The sequence below is a fragment of the Phragmites australis genome, chromosome 4 (genome assembly GCF_958298935.1).
Source record: "Phragmites australis chromosome 4, lpPhrAust1.1, whole genome shotgun sequence".
Taxonomy (NCBI): domain Eukaryota; kingdom Viridiplantae; phylum Streptophyta; class Magnoliopsida; order Poales; family Poaceae; genus Phragmites; species Phragmites australis.
The window spans coordinates 36992322-37012124 of NC_084924.1; the positions used below are offsets into that span (position 1 = coordinate 36992322).

At 40.8% G+C, this 19803-nt stretch overlaps 2 protein-coding genes across 3 annotated transcripts; both read right to left on the reverse strand.

The window, feature by feature from the left end:
* Positions 1–3818: 3818 nt before the first annotated feature.
* On the reverse strand, positions 3819–5349 carry LOC133916316 (uncharacterized). The gene has a single exon (XM_062359937.1). It carries the CDS (start codon positions 4711–4713, stop codon positions 3976–3978), a length of 738 nt encoding a protein of 245 aa, XP_062215921.1. The 5' UTR covers positions 4714–5349; the 3' UTR covers positions 3819–3975.
* A 128-nt stretch (positions 5350–5477) lies between these two features.
* Positions 5478–19717, reverse strand: LOC133916314 (6-phosphofructo-2-kinase/fructose-2,6-bisphosphatase-like). 2 transcript variants are annotated; one of them, XM_062359933.1, is made up of 23 exons: positions 19443–19717; positions 19302–19365; positions 18651–18949; positions 17452–17664; positions 16549–16689; positions 15628–15723; positions 15004–15102; positions 14870–14899; positions 14621–14674; positions 14362–14415; positions 14212–14289; positions 12537–12628; positions 12399–12456; positions 12226–12300; positions 9173–9220; positions 7882–7979; positions 6899–6974; positions 6765–6827; positions 6583–6674; positions 6243–6311; positions 6078–6141; positions 5927–5992; positions 5478–5847 (listed from the first exon to the last, which is right to left on the reverse strand). In XM_062359933.1, exons 1-23 carry the CDS (start codon positions 19578–19580, stop codon positions 5746–5748), a joined length of 2169 nt encoding a protein of 722 aa, XP_062215917.1. In that variant the 5' UTR covers positions 19581–19717; the 3' UTR covers positions 5478–5745. The 2 variants fall into 2 exon arrangements, 1 of the variants encoding a protein (XP_062215917.1); XR_009909481.1 differs by lacking the exons at positions 5478–5847; positions 5927–5992 and having other exon boundaries at positions 6077–6141; positions 6478–6674.
* Between the last annotated feature and the right edge of the window lie 86 nt (positions 19718–19803).

A 19803-nucleotide genomic window follows, 5' to 3' on the forward strand; every position in this document is an offset into this window, starting at 1 on the left:
TCGACATTTTTTGACTCTACAGACATCTACAGAAAAAGTTACACCCCTTTCTCTTTGACTTTGTCAGATTTGGTGAATTTTTTGTGGCCAAAAACGGCTTAGAAGATTAAGTTCTCGCCCTTAGAAGTTTCTGCACCATTTTTGAAATGCGTGTTTATATCCATAGCCATCACACCTTACATCAAACTTGAGAAGATATGTACAATAATTTCTATTCTAGTACTATTGAGGTGAGAAAAAATAAGAGAAAAATAAAATAAAAATAAAAATAAAAAATTAGCATCATGCTATGTGCACATTTACTATATAAACAAATTGTTGAATGTGCATTATTTCTTTTACTACATATTTTATTGTCTGTAAATAAATGCAACTAGTTATTATTTATAATTAATAACTACTTATTATTTTTAATAAATAGTAGCTAGATTTATAATTGATATAAATTATGAAGGATAAATTATTTTGTCTCACAACTACATAAAAATTTGATGAGTTAATGGGCTAATACATATAATATTTTATCAAACTGATTGACTAATACATGTAATAATTGAGTAATTAAAATTCCTTCATCTGCTCTGTTGCATGAAACTGATCATTAGTGATGGGTCAAAACTTGACCTGTCAATAAGGACTCTCTAGGACGACCTATCATTGATGAGTTATTTATTGGTGACTGGTCACAAATTGACCCGTCACTGATGATGAGTCATAAGTGATGAGTCATAAGTGATGGGTCACAATTTGACCCATCAATTATGTCTGGTCTAGGATGACCTGTCACTTTTAACATAAGTAACGGATCATATTACGACCCGTCACTAATTTCGTATCTCCTTTGTCTATTTTTTACGTAGTGAGTCTTTGCCCAAGTGTCACATATAAGGACCAGTTCATGGAGTGACAACCCAAGAAATACCATACCAAACACGAAACCGATATGGGTAAGACTAAACGTATCAATTAGACACCTGGCTGACATTCGTTAGAGTAGCAAGATCTAATTGATGGATCATGCTTCATAGTGTTATCCTAGCGGTACAGCACTGGCGTGTGTTAAGTGTTTTACGACTTGTGGCTAAAAAGTTAGATAACCTCTGTAGAGTGTAAAAACTGTTATAACAGTCGTGACCGTAGTTATGGAAGACTTGAATCCTCACATGATTAGTTGATCTTGGGTTATGGTTTGGTGGTATAAGATGGTATTGGTTTACAGGATAGTCAACCTTGGGGGTTGGTTTATGGTTGGTTTGATTAGGTTACACTCACTTAATAACTCCTCAATATTTTAAAGTTTAATTATTTTCTTTACTCGATTTTATGCAAAAATACATTGTGTTAGTCTGTTCTTGTCATAAGCATGTATATCATTATTCTCCTATACACTTGTTGAGCGTGTCATGTGCTCACATTTACTATTTTCCCTATACCACACGACATGCATGGTGCTGCTCGGTGAGTGAAGGTGTTGAAGATTGTCAAGACGAGGTTGTGACGTTCTAGACGTGTGTCTCCTGGTCGGTTGCTTGCGGTGCTGTTGGGTATCAGTGCTTTTGTTTCGCTGTAGATATCTACTTAAAATACAATATATGTCAATTGGTGTAAGAGTTAACGTTTATTCTATAAAAGTATTACTTTCGTTACTTCACATGTGACGTTCTTATATGCGTTGAACATCATGGGCACATATAAGCCGTATCTTGTTTTGTCTGTTAAAACCGGATGCGACATAGGGTGCTCCGGAAGTAGCCCTAGTGGACCTCCGCACCTATAGGTGCATGTTCAAACGGTCTGGAATCAATTGAAAAAGGTTGACATAGGTACCTCCTTGTGTGCACTTTAGCAAATGACACAATCCGAATGATCCTCATGTCATGTGGGTAAAGATGTACCCCCTGTAGGGTGTAAAAACATATCAAATTGCCCCGCTCTCGGTTATGAGCTTGCTTATGTCCATTTACATCAATCATAGAGTTTTATTATTATAATGTTGTGATAGAATGTTGGGATATAGATGGTGATGTTGATGAAGAGTTGATAGATACAAGTTACAGTTAAGATATGTTGATGCTATCTGGATACTAGGGTGTTTTGGTTAGGTGTAGATGCTTACATTTGAGTCCAAATTGTGTTTGCATTATAAATTCATTTAACCCCTTTTTGCTGAGTCCTTGCTAATTTATCCAATTTCTTTCTCATTGGAGTCGGACTATTTATAAGTGTCCACTATAGATTAAGTCTTGCGAGTACCTTCGTACTTATGTGCTTTATTTGCTTTTTAGGTGAGGAAGATTTAGTTTTTAGTTATTTTACGCCCGTCGATGTTGACGACAGGCAGGAGTAGTGCCAATTACTCATATGTGGATATTTTGGGGTGTCGTCTCAGGGCAATGGCGCTACCCATCTTTTATCATTATGTGACTTATTCCGCTATGTAGCTACTCTAGCAATGTTCAAGTTATGTATTCTAATGTAAAGTTTAATCTACTTAAAGGCTTATAACTCAATTTAATTACTCACTCTTTACTATGCCTTGTGATGATATGCTTGTTGTAAAACCGTGTGTTTCGATCCTAGAAGTAAACACATGTTAGGACTACCGGAGTGGCATTCTGGTTAATCACTACAGTTATGATCATATTAATAATCGATTTAATGATTAACTAGATTACTATCTAGATGGTTTTCCATATGTGAAATCCTCCTAACCCTAAACCAAACAATTTGTAATGCACCCTTAGCTCCAATAGTTAGGTTCCAATTGGACACCTTAATTTCGGCCTTAGCCCTCCTCATGGCCCTGGAAGTAAAGTGAGATCATTACTCTATCTTAGCATTAGAAAAAGGCATACTAAATTGCGTCTCGGTTCATCTTCTTCATGACATCTCCAAGTGTTACTAAAAATATCTTAAAATTCTTGTTCTATATGTTAGACCCTTTTACAACCGAGATCATAGCAAGACTAGCTCTCAGGTCCATGGCGATACATCCCATCCCCGCGGTGGAATATCCGTGCATTTGCCCACACCGCTTCGCATGCTCCTGTAACATGCGACCGTAACCGTGTGAATGGCATGAACCTGAGAGCTTCGCGCGGAAGATGGAATCCTCGTGCAACCGTCTTGCGGCACGACGTCACAGCCGATGGAAGCAGGGGCGGATTCAGGGCCCGTGCTGGGGGGGCTGCAGCACGGGCCCAGCCCACGAAGCACAGATAAATAAAGGAGAAAATTCAGAAATTTTTTTAAAAATCCCTCTCACATAGCACGGGCCCAGCCCAAAATGCTGAAGAGCAAAAGACCCAGCACCCCTCCCTAGCCTGGGCTGGATCCGCCACTGGATGGAAGAATGGTGGCCGGTCTCCCCAGCCGGATGAAAGGAGCATGACCGTAGACTGCTCACAAATGAAGAGGTTTAGTATGTTGCATGTTACATTTGATTCGGATATCGGAAATAATGCATACATGAGTATAAAAAACATATGGTAAGGCATCAAAGTTCACAACTCCAACATTGAAAAGGACTCGTGTTGAAATAGATTTGTATTTATGAATTACATAATCTATTTACCAAACTCACTGTACTGTAAGTTATCAACTGCATCGAATGATTTGACTGATATTGCAGCAGTAGTAGATACCAACCGGCTACTAGTGACAATCAGCAACCAAACATGTATTGTACTATAGATGGAAGCTTTATCTACATCGAATGATTTGACTTCTCTAAAATCTTGAGCATGTCATAAACTACCTTACCAACACCAACGATGCATATTGCTTGCAAGTGTTGTAATGTTTGTTGTCCACCGTAGTAAAATCTAAGTGTGAGTTTACATGACGCGACATTAATCTTAACTAATTCGAATAAAAACACTGCTTTTAACAGTACACAGTTACACACAACACATCAACCTATCATGTTCATCACCACCCGCAGTGGGTAGTGGCAGCACTCCTATAATTTTGTTTCTACTTCTCCACCTTCACACGACGCCCAAGAAGGATTTCTGTCTCCGTCTCCATCTTCTCCTCCAAGTCGAGCCTCGCCAGCTCCAAGCTCTCGTACACCCCCGCCAGCTTCGTGATCACCGCCGCCGCCGCGCAGGACCCCGCGGCCCCACTTCTCGGCCTCGTCGGGACCGTCCAGCTCGCCGCCAACCCACTGCCGGACACCACCTCCTCTCTCTCCTCCTCTTCCTCCACCTTGACGGACGCCGGCGCTTTGGCCGGGAAGCCCGGAGGCGGGCCGTCTGCCGGGCTCGCCAGGAACGCGCGGAGGTGCGGGAAGTGGCGCCACCCCGACGGCGGCCGCTTGGAGAGCAGCACCTTCCTGTACCGAGCCTTGAGGTACTGGACGCGGCTCTGGCACTGGGCGCGGGTGCGGTTGAAGCGGCGCCCCGCGGCGGCGCGGTGGGCGTTGACGGCACTGGCCACGGCGTCCCACTCCTTCAGGTGGAGGCGGCGGCCCAGGTAGAGCGGGCCCCACGCGCCGATGAGGGCCGACGTTTCGGCGGCACGCTGCGGCGGCGGGCGGTTGGGCATGCTGGGCCTGGGCTCGTCAACTGAGCTAGAGTCTAAATTATCAGGACTCAGGTGGCTGGATGGTTGCACTTGAACAAGCAAAATCTCGAACAAGCAAAGCATACAGACGGCCGCTCTTATAAGCAAGAGTCTGCGATCAGCCAGGCAGCTACTCACAGTTACCATTTACCAGGGTAAATTTCGCGGGGACAAGGCAAAACAAAAAATCATTGGTGGGTAAGCTGATCATTCTCCTGTGAGAGAAAAAAACAGCTTGCTGTGGGTAACCATCAGTCTACGATCATTCCTCTCAGATCTCTGTGCCTCCTTTCAGATGGGACCACCCATTGCAGAAGGCCGATAGTACGTAAACATGGGCCGATAGTACGTAAACGTGCGGAATTGTGAAGACTTAAACATGCTACGCATAGAAAATCCGTTTGGTATAGCCGTGCCGTGCGTCGCAGTTTACTAGGAGAACTAACGTTAAGTCAGCACTGAGATGTTCTGTGCCAAAAACTACACTCATGTGCAGGATATCATAAAAAAAAAGGAGAGGTATCTTGCATACAGGAGTACCACCCACAGTATAACTGGGTATGAATTGCAGAATCTACTTACCGAACTCGGCAGTTTTTGGCTTAGTTCTATACTACATCAAGTCCTAATCGTAAGTTCCTAAAGCAGCTGCTACGGGATTATCAGAATTTTGTTTAAATTTGGATTCAATCCTAGGGATTTGGATCTCAAGTCCCATCATCCAAATATACCCTACACATCGGAAGGTAAGTGTATGAAGGCATATGCCCATTTGACTGGAAAAAGAGACAGGTGCGCACCAAAATGTTCTCGAAAGGAACACTCAATTCATACCCATTTGTCTATGAAACTGTAACTTTGGCGCCACAATCCTGAATAAACAAATTAAGAACTCAGAACGCCTGAATCCACTTAAATTAAGAACTCAGAGCGAACCTTGAATTATATAGAGCATATAAGTAGTCTACCCCAACTTATTTGGGACTGAAAGGCTTTGTTGTTGTTGTTGTATATAAGTAGCCAAAATTTGAAAGTCAAATCATCTATGAGCTAAACCTGAGGAGGGTAATACTCCACTTTGAACTATAGTTTCGATTGATTGAATATAGTGATACATATATCATCACAAAATTTATTTGTGCAGATTGCTTTTAGAAGGCAAGCTGCATGCGTCATTTCTTATATCCCCGCAGTGAGGTTCACCGCATCCATGAGTTTGTATCGTTTCTCTTGAACACCAGCAACACCCATTTGTATCTCAATTATTGTATGAAGAGGTATCTACAGGAACATATTTCAGTCCAATGGATAAAGGTTGCAATTATACTACAAGATGTTGGTCTGTCGCACATTGCCTTACCTCAATATTAGGGACTTCCTCGAGTGGTCTGTCCGCAAAATATGCATAAAGTGCTCTTAACACAGCCTATACAGCGAATTTTCTTCAGACATTCACAATAGCGAAGTACCAAAAGAAGGTTCAGAATAATGTGAAAAGTTGATCTTCTTACCTGGTGAGCTATGACTACCACTGGTGCACGCTGCCGTTCAAGCTCAATTATTACAGGTTCTAATCTGGACAGAGCAGAATGTCAAGATTAAGTGGCAAGGAAGGTAACTACAGTAACTGAATTATGTAAAGAGGCATGGAATAATATTAATTAGCCCATATTAACCTTTGAATGACATCAAGGTAGGATTCTCCTCTCGGATAACGATACCTCAGCTTGTCTTTTCTACGTGATCTAAAGAAAAAGGCATATGTCAAAATGAGGTTGTTAGTATGGGAGGACCCAACTCAATTGACTATACATATAATAATACACAATGGACAAGGTCTATAAGACCAGATTACAAGGGCTAACAATTGAGGCAAAAATGGCCAGCAGGTCTAATAACAGAAAGGTATACCAGATTTACAAGCTACCAGAAGAATGCACATGTAGTTGACTAAAATTCTCAATCAGCGGGAAATTTTTTTCTTTAAAATGGTATGATGTCAGTGAATTTGCGCACTCATATTCTTCAGGTTTATTTTTCTTTATTTCATCATATGTCATGCCATCACAGATGCCAGCATTTATCTCATCAAGAGCACGCCATTGTATCTAGAAGAAATGTGGGGAAACAAGTTAGTTTTGCTATGGAGGACAATTTTGCTGGACATTTTTATGAACTATGAGTCTATGACAACTGACCTTTGGAAAGCCAATGATTGGATGTGCTGTTACTATTGTCCTCTGGAGTGTGCTAGTCCATATCTGAATTGATTGTTGCAAATAAATTTAATAAATATTTTTTCTCCATGCTGAGAAATAAATAGCATACTTACAGAAGCAGTCCTCTCATATTTCAGTCGCTTCTCAACAAAGCTTGCAAGCTTCCTTGAATAAAGCTCACCGGCCTCACTGCATCACATCAAAGCCAAAAGCAGAAGATTGAAAAATTAGTATACATAGAGAATTACCAAAATATAGTACGTCATGAGCATAGATTAGATGTCCCAGAACCCAAGCAGTGCGACCATTGCCGATGACTGGTGGTCACCACCACAAGGGCAGGGATAGGGGAGATACTAGGAACCTTGGCATATTTTTGCTTAATGGAAATAGATGCCGTGACCTCCTTTATATAGGAGTGGGCCCTAACAATCTTGGCCAACAAATATTATCTCTAATACTAACTAATAGAATGTATCTCTTAACAAATTTAACTTGATATCCAAGCCAGTAACAAATTACGGATAGACAGGTACACTAAGTCATCTAAGAGGCTGCTGCTGCATGATAAGTAACGGCCTTGCGACAGTGCTGGACCAACCCAAAGCCAGCCCATGACATAGTATCGGTATACACAAAAATGCATGGAATTACTTTTTCCCATACATGTAACTTCCTCCCCTCACTCTATTTTTTCCCCTTTGAGGTAAACAGAGCGTATGAGAGCCCCACAAGCTTTCTACAGACACTAAGGTTTACCATCAAGGTTTATAGAGAGCTTTATCCCTATCAGTCTATCAAAGTTTATACCTATCAGTCCATCGCAGGTTCAATTTACATTACATATAGCACAGAGTCCATCAATGTATCTAATAAACAATAGGTTTGATCAACTCGGATTTCATTTTCTGATCTTTCACCATAGAATGGTTGTGCATGGTTTTACTGCTGACATGCAAGACTCATGAACGTTTGGTACTTGTCATGTCTGGTACCTCAAACTAAATGTAACTTACTATGACAGCAAAAGCTAAATAACAAAATTGCAGAACAAAGAAATTAGAGAACATAGTTGCAGAATAAAGAAACTTAAGACCTCAAAGAAGAATCTCCACCGATTCTTCCTCTGATATTATCTAAACTTTCGCCGTGCCTTGTTAGCAGGATAGGACGAGGCGCAAGATGGCAGTTTACCTGTAACAATACATGAGACAGTTAAAAAAAATAGAACCGAAAGTGTGACACTTCTTTCAAGTATACAAGTGCTACTCTTTGATAAGAAATAAACGAAACTCATTCAGCATATAGTAAAAAAAAGCATGATGTGGAGGGCCATTATTAATGTTCGAGATATATTGTGTTTTATTGTGCTTATGTAATATCCCCACTTATAAGAGGTTTTTTGTATATTGTTCACCTGTAGCCTATGGCCTCCAGGGAATACAAATTGCTATTCCTAACATGGTATACAGGCCCAAAGCTAGGGTCTAGCCGTTCCATGCGTGTTGAAACTTCCACGCATCCCACCACCAATTGTTGTCGGCCGGCCTTCTCTCGTCGGTTGTTTCTCTCCTCGGCTTGGCACTCTTATGCGGTCTACCTCGGTCGCACTGCCTCCCACTATCACCACCGCCCGCCATCATCGAGTCACCCACCGGCCTAATCCAACCGCTGCAGGGCCGATTCACCTACCGACGGGTCGATTTGCCTGCCGCAAGGCCAATTGATTCACCCGTCGCTAGGCAAATCTGGCTGATATATTGTGTTTTATTGTGCTTATGTAATATCCCCATCTTATAAGGGGCTTTCTGCATATTGCTCACATGTACATGTATATATACTAGCATATGGCCTCCAGGGAATACAAGTTGTTATTCCTAACAATTACTATATATTCTTTATATCAATTTGAAACCATGGGAGCATGGGAAAGAGGAAGTTGATAACAATCGATACGATACAGTAACCCATCTCTGAAAATATATCCAAACAGAAACCGTAATAGTTCTATGGAAATCTGTTAAAGATTTATCCAATCATTCACACTCAGTAGCCTATGAGGTTCCAAATGCTTACTTTTGGATTTTCAAGTTTCAGGAAACAAAGCAAAGATGAAGGGAGGATTATCTATGACTCTATTACCATATTGTTAAGATATTGACCAGAGTGATGAAATATTTTGCTAAAAGTATTTGGATAACCATACAACAAATTAGACAGACCCCAAAGGGTTAGATATCTGTATCATTGAATCACTAAACAAAACATACATTACGATTTGACCTACATCTAGATCCAAGGGAAATTACTACTGTAATGAAATTCAAAGATATCCAGTAATCTCAAGGTGTGCACAACAAAAAGTTCAGATTTTTGTAGATATGTACCAAGAAGAAAACAATCCGTCCAGGCAAGTAACCACTTATATTGTTGATCTGCATGAAAACCAAAATAGGGTATGAAATCAGGAATGTCATTGGTAGCTAGTCTGCAAGTTAATTTTTTGTTTCCTCTCAAAACAATACATCTGCTTCTAGTCCACATATTAGTATTTGTATGATATACAAAAGGAGAACCAGTTCAATTGTGTGACTAAGTGAGCATGCAGTACTACAAAAGAAATACTCCCTCCGTTCAAAAAATACAAGGTGTATTTTATTTTGGAAAAGTGAAACTTTGTATATTTTGACTAATAATTAGTCAAATTATAAGTATGCTTACAACAACAACAACAAACAACAACAACAAAGCATTTCAGTCCCAAACAAGTTAGGGTAGGCTAGAGATGAAACCCATAAGATCTTGCAAGTCTAGTCATGGCTCTGGCACGTGGATAGCTAACTTCCACGCACCCCTGTCCATGGCTAGTTCTTTGGTGATATTCTAGTCTTTCAGATCCCTCTTTACAGACTCCTCCCATGTCAAGTTTGGTCTACCTCGACCTCTCTTGACATTATCCGCACGCTTTATTCTTCCGCTATGTACAGGCGCTTCTGAGGGCCTGCGTTGTATATGCCCAAACCATCTCAAACGATGTTGGACAAGCTTCTCTTCAATTGGTGCTACACCAACTATATCACGTATGTCCTCATTCCGAACCCGATCCTTTCTTGTGTGGCCACACATCCATCTCAGCATGCGCATCTCCGCTACACTCAACCGTTGGACATGTTGCCTTTTAGTTGGCCAACATTCTGCGCCATACAACATCGCAGGTCTAATTGCCGTCCTATAGAACCTGACTTTTAGCTTCTGTGGTACTCTCTTGTCGCAGAGGACGCCGGAAGCTTGGCGCCACTTCATCCACCCGGCTTTGATTCGATGGCTCACATCTTCATCGATTTCACCATCCTTCTGCAGCATCGACCCCAAATATCGAAAGGTATCCTTCTGAGGTATCACCTGCCCGTCAAGGCAAACCTCATCCTCCTCGTGCCTAGTAGTACTAAAATCGCACCTCATGTACTCAGTTTTAGTTCTACTAAGCCTAAAACCCTTCGACTCCAAGGTCTGTCTCCACAGCTCCAACTTTCCATTTACCCCCGTCCGACTATCGTCGACTAGCACCACATCATCTGCAAAGAGCATACACCATGGGATATCACCTTGTATATCCCTTGTGACCTCATCCATCACCAAAGCAAAAAGATAAGGGCTCAAAGCTGACCCTTGGTGCAGTCCTATTCTAATTGGAAAATCATCGGTGTCACCATCGCTTGTCCGAACACTTGTCACAACATTATCGTACATATCCTTGATAAGGGTAATATACTTTGTTGGGACTTTGTGCTTCTCCAAGGCCCACCACATAACATTCCGCGGTATCTTATCGTAGGCCTTCTCTAAGTCAATGAACACCATATGCAAGTCCTTCTTTTGCTCCCTGTATCTCTCCATAAGTTGTCGTACCAAGAAGATAGCTTCCATGGTCGACCTCCCAGGCATGAAACCAAACTGATTTTTGGTCACGCTTGTCATTCTTCGTAAGCGGTGTTCAATGACTCTCTCCCATAGCTTCATCGTATGGCTCATCAGCTTAATCCCACGGTAATTAGTACAACCTTGAATATCCCCCTTATTCTTGAAGATTGGTACTAATATACTCCGCCTCCATTCTTCGGGCATCTTGTTTGCCCAAAAAATAAGGTTGAAAAGCTTAGTTAGCCATACAATTGCTATGTCTCCAAGGCATCTCCACACCTCAATAGGGATACCATCAGGGCCCATTGCCTTGCCTCCTTTCATCCTTTTTAAAGCCTCCTTGACCTCAAACTCCTGAATCCTTCGTACAAAACGCCTGTTGGCATCATCAAAGGAGTCGTCCAGCTCAATGGAAGAGCTCTCACCTCCTCCATTGAACAGCTGGTCGAAGTACTCTCGCCATCTATTCTTAATCTCATCTTCCTTCACCAGAAGTCGATCTGTCCCATCCTTGATGCATTTGACTTGGTTGACATCCCTCGTCTTCCTCTCACGGATCTTGGCCATCTTATAGATGTCCCTTTCCCCTTCCTTCGTGTTTAACCGCTGGTAGAGGTCCTCATACGCCCGACCTTTTGCTTCACTCACTGCTCGCTTTGCGGTCTTCTTCGCCACCTTGTACTTCTCTACGTTGTCAACACTCCTGTCCAAGTGTAGGCGTTTGAAACATTCTTTCTTCTCCTTGATAGCCTTCTGGACATCCTCGTTCCACCACCAGGTATCTTTCGCTTCGCTTCTACTTCCCCTCGTCACCCCAAACTCCTCGGAAGCCACCTTCCGAATGCAAGTCGCCATCTTTATCCACATATTGTTTGCATCACCTCCTTCCTCCCAAGAGCCCTCCTTAATTACCCTCTCCTTGAAAGCTTGAGCCGCTTCCCCCCTGAGCTTCCACCACTTCGTTCTAGCGACTTTAGCGCGCTTATCCCGCTGGACACGTATCCGAAAGCGGAAGTCAGCCACCAAAAGCTTATGTTGAGGGACAACACTCTCTCCAGGTATCACCTTACAATCTAGGCAAGCACGCCTGTCTTCTCTTCTCGAGAGGACGAAATCGATCTGGCTAGAGTGTTGGCCACTACTAAAGGTCACTAGATGGGATTCCCTTTTTTTAAAGAGGGTGTTAGCTACGATCATGTCGTAGGCTAGAGCAAAGCTTAAGACATCCTCTCCTTCTTGATTCCTGCTTCCATACCCAAAGCCCCCATGCACCCCCTCGAAACCTGTGTTAGATGTACCCAAGTATGCTTAGTGTATAAAAATTATATAACTAGATTAATATTTAAAAATGCTTTCACATTATATCGGTTCAGTTTTGGCGACCAAACCATGTGAAAATATGCCTTGTATTCTTGAACGGAGAGAGTATTGAATACAAAAAGTAGAATGTCAAAAGTAACATCAAGGGGAATAAAACTATGCATATATTTACATGTATGGCTTAACTGTGCACACATACCTGTAGTTGGCCCTTGGTCCCATTAACCATGTCGATCATTTTTATGTAAGAGCCTTCTTCCACCGGTTCATAGACCTGCAGAGGTTTTGAGTTGTTTGCATATAAGTATATAACTATTCCATATTCTAGACAAAAAATAGTGTTTCTGTAAATATAATTTGGCAATTATGGACCTTCTCATAATAGGCCAATCGCTCTTTGAAATCTCGTACACCAGCTTCAAAATTTGTCCTGCAATACAAAAGACAGTAATTACATCAGAAAGTGCACCAACAGGATGCGGACAAGCAAATAAATGATTTATTTCTCACTGCTCCACATAATCTGGACTTTGTTTAACTTTCAAGCGTATATTTCTCTCGAGAACACCCTGGTCATTACATATTGTTTCCAAAAAGATGATCTGGAAAGTAAAGGGAAAGTCCATATGTTAAGGGGCAATAATAATAGATCCCAAACCATACAGTAACTTAATACAGTGTTCCACAATGCATGTATGTAGGGAACAATCTTATCAGAAAATCTGGTTCATGCAACAATAGAAGCTTAACTTCATAAATGCTGTCACAAAACACACCACATATTCTTCCACAGCACTGCAGTGAATCTTCACTTGTTTAAAACGTTTGCATTGAAAAACATTAATGCTGCATGTTTTTCAATAAAATGACCAGATTTCGCTCTTATGATTGTAGTCCTCCATCCCTTCCCCAAACAAATTAAATAATCAGATTACAGATCTTGAACATGTTCTTCCAACTCTCCCCACACCACCATAACACTCATTACAGATCAACCAGTCTCTGTAGATTCTTTTTTCTTCCCCTGTTTTGGGGCTCTTCTTTTCCTTTTTTTCTCCGGCTTAAGCCGTCTCCCTCTGGTCTTGTATTCTTCAGTTTCTTCTCTGTTGTACAGGTCTCTTTCTTTATAATATATTTTATGCAGTAGGGGCTTCCCCTACTGTTTTCTCCGTCAAAAAAAAAAAAAAAAGAACCAGTCTAAAGTTCCAGTGGGATGGCAGCAACAGGAATGCAAAGTGACTCATTTTCACAATCAGTAGCTGAAATATTGGCAGTTCTGGAATCATCTTGTGTGCTCTTAATCTGTAATAACATAGCGAGAACTGAAAAGTTATCTGGCAAAAGCAATCTTTGCATGATAACTCTTGTTTCATTGAATTCTCTGGCAAGAGCGATCTTTGCATAGTAACTATCAACGCATTACAATTTTGTGGTAGTATATGAATGTCGATAGTTTTCAAAATTCTAACATGGAAGATATGACATGTTCGAAATGCTCTGGAGTGGCTGCTTCTACATAGTGATAGAAAAGAAAAATCATTTGTTTTTGAGACAGATAATATCAAACCCCTTGCTGATATAATTGTTCACGTGGTAGCTTCTAGTAATGGTTTTCTACATGCATGCATTCCTAAGAAGCAACTAGATAGGGACTCTTGAGTCTTGACACCATGATGCCTAATGCATAGACCATTCAAAGATGTTCTCTTTGTAACTGAGGGCGATTGCTTGAGCAAATGCAAGTAAAAGGATGAGTCTGGATGATAATATTGTTCACCAAGTGTAAGAACTGTTGAGTGCTGAGTAAATTTCTTAGTTCCTCCTAGAATGAATATACAAGAGCAACCTTTTAGAAGTTTGTTACGATCGCTAGTTGTGCTTATGCACAACTATAACTTTCTAGGGGCTACCACAAGACCAAAGACATTTACGAGGAAAGGCACAACATTCACCCTTATACATGGAATGCACCCATCATAAACAGTTTGAAGTTCCGAATATTTAAATGCAGGGGAAGTGAGCGGTGATATTGAAAGCTGTAGGGGTGACATATAACTAATTGTGCAAAAAAACAGCAATCATAGCTGACAACTGACAAACAATGTTACCGGCACTTGGCAAGAAAGCGGGAGTGATTCAAATAACCAAAAGGGTATCAAAAATGTATGCACGGATTCAACTATACCTTACATTTTCCTTCGGCCATTTTCATCAGCATGTTTCTCCGTCTCCTTGTGCTGTTTGTGGCATCAAAAATGCCAACCTGCGAACCAGCTGTAAAGTCAATTATAAAAAAAAAAAGCACTAATGCAACATCGCCAATTTTTTGCCGTACCTGACCACCTTCCTGCATCCAGGACAGCATATCTTCCATTGCTAACGCTGCCACCTGAAAAATGTGGTACAGATCATACCAGAAAAATAATAATAAGGCATACAAGATACTACCTCCATTCTCAAATAGCTGCAGTTTAGAATGTGTGCTACTTGACTAAAAAAAAGGATGTGTGCTACAGTTGGAACTAATTCCTAATAAACGATTGTATTTTTCTTTATTATTTTCGAGATTACAGCAGCAATAGCGATTCACTGACCTCGTTGCGTGCCTCCACACCCTCCTTGTTGTCTCCACGAAAGAAATCAGCAGTCTGCTCAAAAGAACTAGATGCAATTAGATAATCCTTCTTGGACAATCATAATGAAATTGAAATTACAAGTTATTCATTTCTCATAAAAACTATCAGAAACTAAGTACAACCTTGAGAGTAATAATTTTTGTACCATTACCGTGTAACATACTACAAAACCACTACCAGTAATAAGTTAAAATTTTTTGGAAGTACCTGATTAGTGCCATGCTTGAGCCGACGGTACTACATTTAAAATGTCCCAAAAAAACAAAGAGTGAACAGGATTAGTGACTACTACTATGCATATATGTAATCCTCTGCAAAATAAGCTTATGCTAAATGTTCACCTTTCCAACATTGAAGTGTTTTGTTTCATGACCTAACCATCGAAGATATCTTGTAAGTTTAGCTGCTGTAAAGGTCTTACCACGAGCTGGCAGCCCAACCTAGAATGTCAGCATAAGATTACAAAAGAACTGCATATGTACTTGAAGTAAAGAAAGTGTGTCAATGAAATCAATATGAATGGTTGCAGCAAGATCTGAATATATGCATCTCTCTTTAGATAAAATATAGAGATGAAACCTGCACACAGGAAAAGTCTATATTTTTGTGAGGTGCTGTACATTCTTTTATCGGCACTTGAAGTAAACAAAAGATAGCTGGGTACAGAGTACTGCGCTAACTTATGTAGATCAGAACAAATGGTGTGCAAACTGCAGGCAGACCAGGATGCATCTTTCAAAGTAGACCAGTCAAATCAGTTAGCAAGTTAATTTCTGTGGATTGTGGGGTGAACCAATTCTGCTGCAAGAGGTTTTTACACGCTTACCAAACTCAGATCTTTATAATTTATACAGAAAATGATAATTCCCTGGAAACAAAAGCACTTATGTAGAAGTATAAGTAATCTAGATAACTGTGATGTATCTGCAAGGTAAAATGAACAATTCTAAGTATATGAAAATTACCAGCACAATGGCCAACTTGCGGTCCTCTTTTGGGCCGTACATCTGATCAGCTACTGCTGCTGCAGCAGCAGCTCCTTCTGCTGCTGGCATACCCTGCTGGTGGCTGTCAGAAGTTAAGATTACAGAAAAAGAAGCAACAAGTTTTGAAAGTTTCAGAAGCTGTTACAAGGAATATCATAGGATGACAGGAAATGAGTATTTTATATGACAGAGTGATAGACCAAAACAAAAGAAAGGGTGGAAATGGAAATACATATCCTAGATATTTCTTGAGCAGTGCCTTGATGCTTCACCATTTGAGTTACTGAAATTTTAAAGAAGCCAAGGGTTGATTCTAACTACTTAACACTTCAAGAACTTCAAGATTGTGCAACTTTTATTGAAGGGGTGAGAAGCATAGAAGCACAACGCATATTTCTAGCTCAGTTGGTTGAGGGTGTGGATGTACGCTTAGACCACCCAAGTTCGAGTCCTCTTGGACGCGAATGAGCGCCTATTTTCAAAAAAATGGTTGTGTGCATCTTGGATGTCTTATTGATGCAGAGGCTGGAAGTTGTACTTCCATTATCTAAAAAAAAGGTGTAGTGTATGCTCTACATACGTTAAGGAAGGGTGGGCATGTTTGGTTCTCTTGCCCACGCCCACCTTTGCCCAGCCTTGCCAACGGGCAGGAAGATCCTTGCTTTTGGAGTATTCCTCCCTCCCTAGAACCAAACATGCCCTAAGAAGTTATGAAGCTACACTTTGATACTTAAAGCTTAATACCTATTAGCACATATCAATTAGATACAGACTACAGAGATTATACTTGCTATAAGCCCATGAATATTAAGATTTAAGAATTTACAATTCAAGCATAGCATATAGATCATAATTTAGTAAATTTTATGATGTGATGTGAAGTGTTGTGTGATGTACAACCTTTGCTTCAGAATCCAACTTGATGTCGCTCATTGAAAAGTTTTCATTTGTTGGTCTTGCAAACTTTGGTGAGCCAACACCTCTATCAACAAATACCGCCCTTTGTTCTTCCAGTGATGGTGCATGTCCTCCAGTGGCATCCTGAGGCAAAAAAATTATAAAGTATCTCTTGAATAATTTATTAATAATTGCTACAGGTATATATATTCATAGGGATAAAAGGGTAAGAAATAGTTTGTGTTTATGCCATCTAAATAGGATGCAAAGGCCATGCTACCAGAGACATAAATCACAATAAAGTACATGAATGAATATAGGCTCAAAATTTTAAGTTTATCAGGAAAAAAGTTGCAAAACTTTCAGCCATAAGATATAGAAAGCAAGAAATCTACAGGAGAAGGAACTTGCACAGATAACAAGTTTAAGCTGATAACAGATGTCAGACGAAAGATAAAACATCCATGAGATACATATCAAATGATAATGTCTAGAAACTTGACGAAGAAAGTTGATACTGATGTGCCTTATGTTCAAAAAAGTAAAGGAAAGTTGTTGGCTTCATAGCCATAAGAAAAAGTCCACGCACTTTAGAATTCGGGATTCTGTGCTATAACATATTAAAATCATGCAATAATAGAAAAATTCTTCTGGTTAATAAACTCATTCAAATTAATTCAACCTAATTTCTATTTTGGAGTGTACTGAAAGATCTAAAGACAGTAACTAACTTACTGGATGCTTGAACGAGTTATGATGACACTATTGAAGAAGTCATTTCTCAGAAGCCAAAATGATCACATACTTCAGTAAAAAGTACAACTACCTTTTTCTACAGTGGAACACCTAAATTATCAAACTCGCATGATTTTAAGAAATTAACAGAAAATGAAACTAAAGTTATACCTTCATAGTGTTAGCATAGTGATTCGGGAATGCATCGCCCTTGATTGAGTTGTGCAAAATGTCCTTTGTTGTATCATTGTTTGAAGAACTCACATGCAGCAATGAACGTGGATTTTCGGTCAGGTTAGCTGCATAAACAACACCTGAGCCCATGTTTGGTGTTGGAACTTCATACTTCTCTAAATCAAGCTCCAAACCAGAAGTGAAGCCATTCTGCTTGAAGGAACAAGAAAAACTGGCAGAACAGAAAAGGAAGCAGAACAAGTTTTGAAATAGAAACATGGGCAGCAGCTTTGTGGGAACATAGGCCCACACTATTCTTATCCTAAAAACAACACTTTAACTCAGTTCTTCACACATGGATATGTTTTTTGCAAATTTGGGTGTCACACTCCACAAAGAGACAGCTTTCGGACATGAAAGTGGGGCAATTTTCATTAGTTACATCATCCTAACTTTTCGATCATATATTTATCCTCTTACTTATTATATATTTTTACCTTAAATGTCTTTAACATTTACCTGTACTAATCTTGTGGTTTCTCACTTTCCATTACATAGGCAAGTTAGTTAAATAGAATTTAAATGACTGCAATTCCTTGTAAGGTACAAGAATCGTCATGAGTGATCGTCAAGTTTTAAAGCATTACTCAAATGTCCCCGGTGGTCATAAATCCTTGTCACCATGGGAAGCAAGCAGTCAAACTTCTTGATGTTTTAGCACAAGATAGCCATACTCTTCATAATGATATGCTTGGTAATATTTAAAATTATATTTTGATAAAAGATCTACAATCCCATTCACATTACCGTCTCCAGTAAGCGCATCATGTCATAATATCAATTAATAATAGAAAAATCAATAACTCGTTGGAATAAATGTGTTTTGCTAGAACCCAAACAAATTAGAAAGTCCAACAACCAAGTAGCAAGCTGTGTCAAGCTATCTATTGTGCTCCAACAGCACTCTCACAGGTAATAGACTGTTAAATACCGACCATTGGCTGGAACCCATTTTTAGACGCCTAGCAGTGACTGGTGTTATTTTCATAACCAGGTTTGCAACATTAAGTTTCTATACAGTTCACAGAAAGATTGTTATATGTATACATGATTAGGTTCACCATTTCCTACTTTCTCTAGGAATTATCACCGCGTGTCCAAAACATAATATAAAAGCAGTGAAACAAATTTCAGACCTTGGCCCTGGATTCTAGCCCAGCATTGATAGTGACATCATGGGTCCCTCGCACCCTTGACGGCTGAAGATACTCCTGATGAACCCTCCAACTAGCAGCCAAGTCAAATGGGGATAAGATTTCTGTCTCAACCTGAACCTTGCACTCAAGTAAATCCTTCTCTTCATCGAGTTTAAACACCGCAGTCCTCATTTCCACTTCAATGTTCCTGCAACCTAGTGATCGGTTCGGCCCCTCCTCAACAATGTACCTCGAACTATTGTCTTTTTGCCTCAAAACAAACTTGAAATCCAGCATTTCTAATTAAAAAAAAGGGCGTAAAGCTAATTAGAATGCTAAGGATCGAAAGAAAATCCAATTCTAAACATATACAAACAATCTACTCAGTTAACAAGAGAAAACGGTCAGTTCACAAGTCAATTTAAATTTATTCCAAAAGCACAACTTCACATGCTACATTGTTAACCACAAAAACTGGAATCCGCTAATTCATCCCAATAAAAAAAAAGTCCCCGATACAGTTACTCAGATAACAGTACATCCCAAAGGCATGGCACAGAAATTGCGCTCGTCCTACCCAAAACCCCACAACGAAGGAACCCAAACCCCCTGCGAAGCGATCAAACGGCAAGATCAAATCACCCAACTCACCGTGCTGCGAAGGGACGACGCAGCTGAGCTCCCACACGGCGGCGGCCGCCCTCTCCATCGGCAGCTGCGAAAAACACCCCGAAACGCGTCAAAATCGCAACGCATACATATCACGTGAGCTAGAGGCGATCCGGAGCTTACGGCCTTGCAGGGGTCCCACGAGCCGGCGACGGGGTGGGAGCCGAAGAGGTGGGGGGAGAGGTCGAGCCCCGCGAGGTGGGGGCTCTCCATCTTGACGGAGACGAAGAGCTGGTCGGAGATTCCGCCGGAGCGCGCCATCGCCGGCGAGGAGTGGAAGCGAAGGGAAAATTTTGGAAGGCGCCGGAAGGAAACGTCGATATCGTGGCCTAGCGGGTGTCAAGTGGGGCCGACAGGTACAATATACACTGCTGCTGACACAGCAAGTGGGCCCGAATTATCTTGAGCCCACCAGTCAGTGGAGAAACATAGATCACGACAGTACCGCTGACCCGAAGTGCCGGGAAGTTGGTGCGCGACGGCG

What these genes read in the sequence shown, in the direction of transcription:
- LOC133916316 (XM_062359937.1), bottom strand. Translation starts at nt 4,713, where the DNA reads ATGGTAACTGTGAGTAGCTGCCTGGCTGATCGCAGACTCTTGCTTATA.
- LOC133916314 (XM_062359933.1), bottom strand. Translation starts at nt 19,580, where the DNA reads ATGGCGCGCTCCGGCGGAATCTCCGACCAGCTCTTCGTCTCCGTCAAG. An exon ending in CGTCGTCCCTTCGCAGCACG is followed by an intron (nt 18,950 to 19,301) that starts GTGAGTTGGGTG and finishes TTTTTTAATTAG; the next exon opens with AAATGCTGGATTTCAAGTTT. An exon ending in AATATGAGAGGACTGCTTCT is followed by an intron (nt 6,828 to 6,898) that starts GTAAGTATGCTA and finishes CAATCAATTCAG; the next exon opens with ATATGGACTAGCACACTCCA.